General features: G+C 47.9%; 1 protein-coding gene across 1 annotated transcript; it reads right to left on the bottom strand.

The window, feature by feature from the left end:
• Positions 1-328: 328 nt before the first annotated feature.
• On the bottom strand, positions 329-1,228 carry LOC136543700 (F-box/FBD/LRR-repeat protein At3g52680-like). The gene has a single exon (XM_066536078.1). The coding sequence runs from the start codon at positions 1,226-1,228 to the stop codon at positions 329-331; it is 900 nt and encodes a 299-aa protein (XP_066392175.1).
• Positions 1,229-2,614: the final 1,386 nt, after the last annotated feature.

The raw sequence follows: 2,614 nt of genomic DNA, 5'->3' as shown, positions 1-2,614 counted from the left end.
CGCACAAGTTGTAGTTTTCAATATGTTCTAGTGTTCTATAACTCTGTAGTTATCAAATTTTTTATTCGAAGTTACTTAGATTGTAAATGATAGTTTTATGTTCTAAGATTTCAAGAATTAAATTCAGAAATTTCAAACAGCTTTGCAGTTGTCAAGTTTTTTATTTGGAAATATTTAGAGTCTCGTATATTCATTTCAAAATTCTTAGATTTTAATATTCTAGTTTTTGAAATTTTAAAAATATTTGAGATGGAGACGCATCCTTTATTAAAATAGTAAACCTCGACAAGACCTAAAACTTTATAGTTGAAATGTTTTTCATTTAAAGTCATTTAAAATCGTCTACTGATATATATGCAGTAGTGATATATGCTCGCACCTGAAACGTAGCACAGTCAAAGTTGCCGATCTCAAGCTCCCTGACGCTAGAAAGGGCAGTGAGCATGCTCCCGTAGTCCCTCGGCTCCTGGGCGTTCAGCGTGATGTTGGCGTAGTAAAGCTTGGGCAGGTGCCCTAGCTCCCAGGAGCCGGCGCCGGCCATCGTCAGGCGCAGCTCCAGCCACCGGAGGTTGGGTTCCTGGATGATCCACGGGCCATGGACAGGGAAGCCCCCGCCGGGGCCGACATCGTGGAAACCGATGTTCGCCAGCCGCAGCTTCTCCAGCGTGGGCGCGGCTGCCGAGATCATGGCCTCCAGCCGCTCCCACCCCTTCTCACCAGAGAACAGGACGAAGTCGAGGTCCAGCGCGGTCAGGCCGTGGAACCCGGTGAAGGCGGGCGGCGGCGGCGGCAGCACGCAGGTGACCAGCTTGAGCTCGGCCAGCGCGGCGGGGTTGCAGGCGAAGAGGGACGGGAGCGGGGTCATGTCCAGCGCCAGCGACAGCGACCGCAGGCTCTTGCCTGCGACGGTGCGCACCCAGCCATCGGCGCGGTCGGACAGGCGCAGCGGGATGCCGCGGATGCTGACGCCACGGACAGGGGCCGCGCACCGCTCCAGTAATCCCGCCGCGGACTCCCAGTCGCGGACGCGGTCGTCAAGGTCGATCTCGAGGTCGGGGACGGACTCCCAGCGGCTGCTCCAGGCCTGCGACAGCACCGACGTGCGGACCACGTCGCCGGCCGGGAGGCCAGCGAGGAGCTTGTACAGGACGTCGCACGGGAGATCGTCAAGCTGGCGCACGGCCGGCGGCGCTGGCAGCGGCTGATGGGAGTCGCCGGTGGGCAGCATCTTGGCTTGGGTTTGGCTGGTGAGTGGGTGAATTCTCGCTCGCCGTCGCCGATTGGGGAACGAATGGGGGGGAGCACTTGAGAGGCACCTCGATCGGCTGATGTGATGACCTAAAGTTTCCAATTTTACCAAGCTAGCAACAATTAAAAGCGATAGAGTAGTGCCAAATTTGCCAGCAAAACTCACAACGGCAACTGTCAGTTACCCCTCGGCTAGCTGTTTTATTTGAATTCTTACTAGTAGGAGTATGGCTGTAGCCTGTACGCGAGTTTTCTGGCACTTTTTCGCCGGCGCCGCGCTTTTACATGTTGATGGAAACATGGACTTCGAGCACTAGCGCTCTGGCCGCCCAAGTGACGACTGGGGTGTGAAATATGCCCCAAGTAGAAGAAGGTGTTATCCTGATTTAATTTGCTGTAGCAGTAGTACTGGCGCCAGAGCTTCTCAAATGCCAAGTTACCAACAGTGTCCATTATAGCTGAATATTTCTTCTGTAATAAAAATGAAAAATATTTACTCAATTCTAAATTATAAAATGTTTTGTCTTTTATTTCTATATATATTGTTTTTGTTATGTATCTAGACATAATGTGTATCTATGTTCTGTGGTATATTTTAGGTTGTGTATCTATGTGATGTCATGTGTGTTTTTTATTCTGCTCTTTTTTATGTGATGTTTAATTTGTATTACTTATTTACTTCTGATTATTGTTTACTTTAATATTTCATTTTTTTTCTTTCGTACTTCCATTTAATTTTATTTCTACTGTTACATGAGTTTTTCCTTCTTTTTCTGATTTGTTTTCCCCGTTACTTAGCATTTTTTCCATGTTTCATGAAATTTCCCCGTTAATATTATTCTTTGTGATGGTTGGATACTCTTTTATTGGACTTTAAATGGTCTTATGTATTTATTAATAAAACTATTTCACAACTAGTTTTGATTTATTTCTCTTTTATTTATATGCATTGACCTGTAGCGGGAACGGCCCATGTCGTGGGAAGCCGAGATGGGCCGGAAGCGCCACACGTGCTGGTGGGAAACCGAGCTGGGCTGGAAGCGCGTAGGCAGGAACACGGGCCAGGTCGCTGGAAGCCATGCTAGGCCAGAAGCGTGCACACGCGCGGGCGGTGGTCGGCCCAATTAAGCAGATCGCAGGAGCAATGAGAAATAAAGAGGTTGCATTTGTGGGGAATTTTTTATTTTATCCCCAGGAAAAAAATATTTTAATTTTTATCACAGAGTAACATGGCGCGACAGATGGATACAGGGACGCCTCAAATATTGGTGTGCATCAGTATTCATGTGTTCTTCAATTTTTGGGTTGATGGGGTAAGGGCCATTCTAGGCTGTCTATCTAGTGATCCAATGGCTGAGATGTTTTT

This window comes from Miscanthus floridulus, chromosome 3, assembly GCF_019320115.1.
Source record: "Miscanthus floridulus cultivar M001 chromosome 3, ASM1932011v1, whole genome shotgun sequence".
In the NCBI taxonomy this organism is placed as follows: domain Eukaryota; kingdom Viridiplantae; phylum Streptophyta; class Magnoliopsida; order Poales; family Poaceae; genus Miscanthus; species Miscanthus floridulus.
The sequence above is the reverse complement of the archived record's forward strand: the minus strand, read 5'-3'. Positions and strand labels throughout refer to the sequence as shown.

What these genes read in the sequence shown, in the direction of transcription:
- LOC136543700 (XM_066536078.1), bottom strand. Translation starts at nt 1,228, where the DNA reads ATGCTGCCCACCGGCGACTCCCATCAGCCGCTGCCAGCGCCGCCGGCC.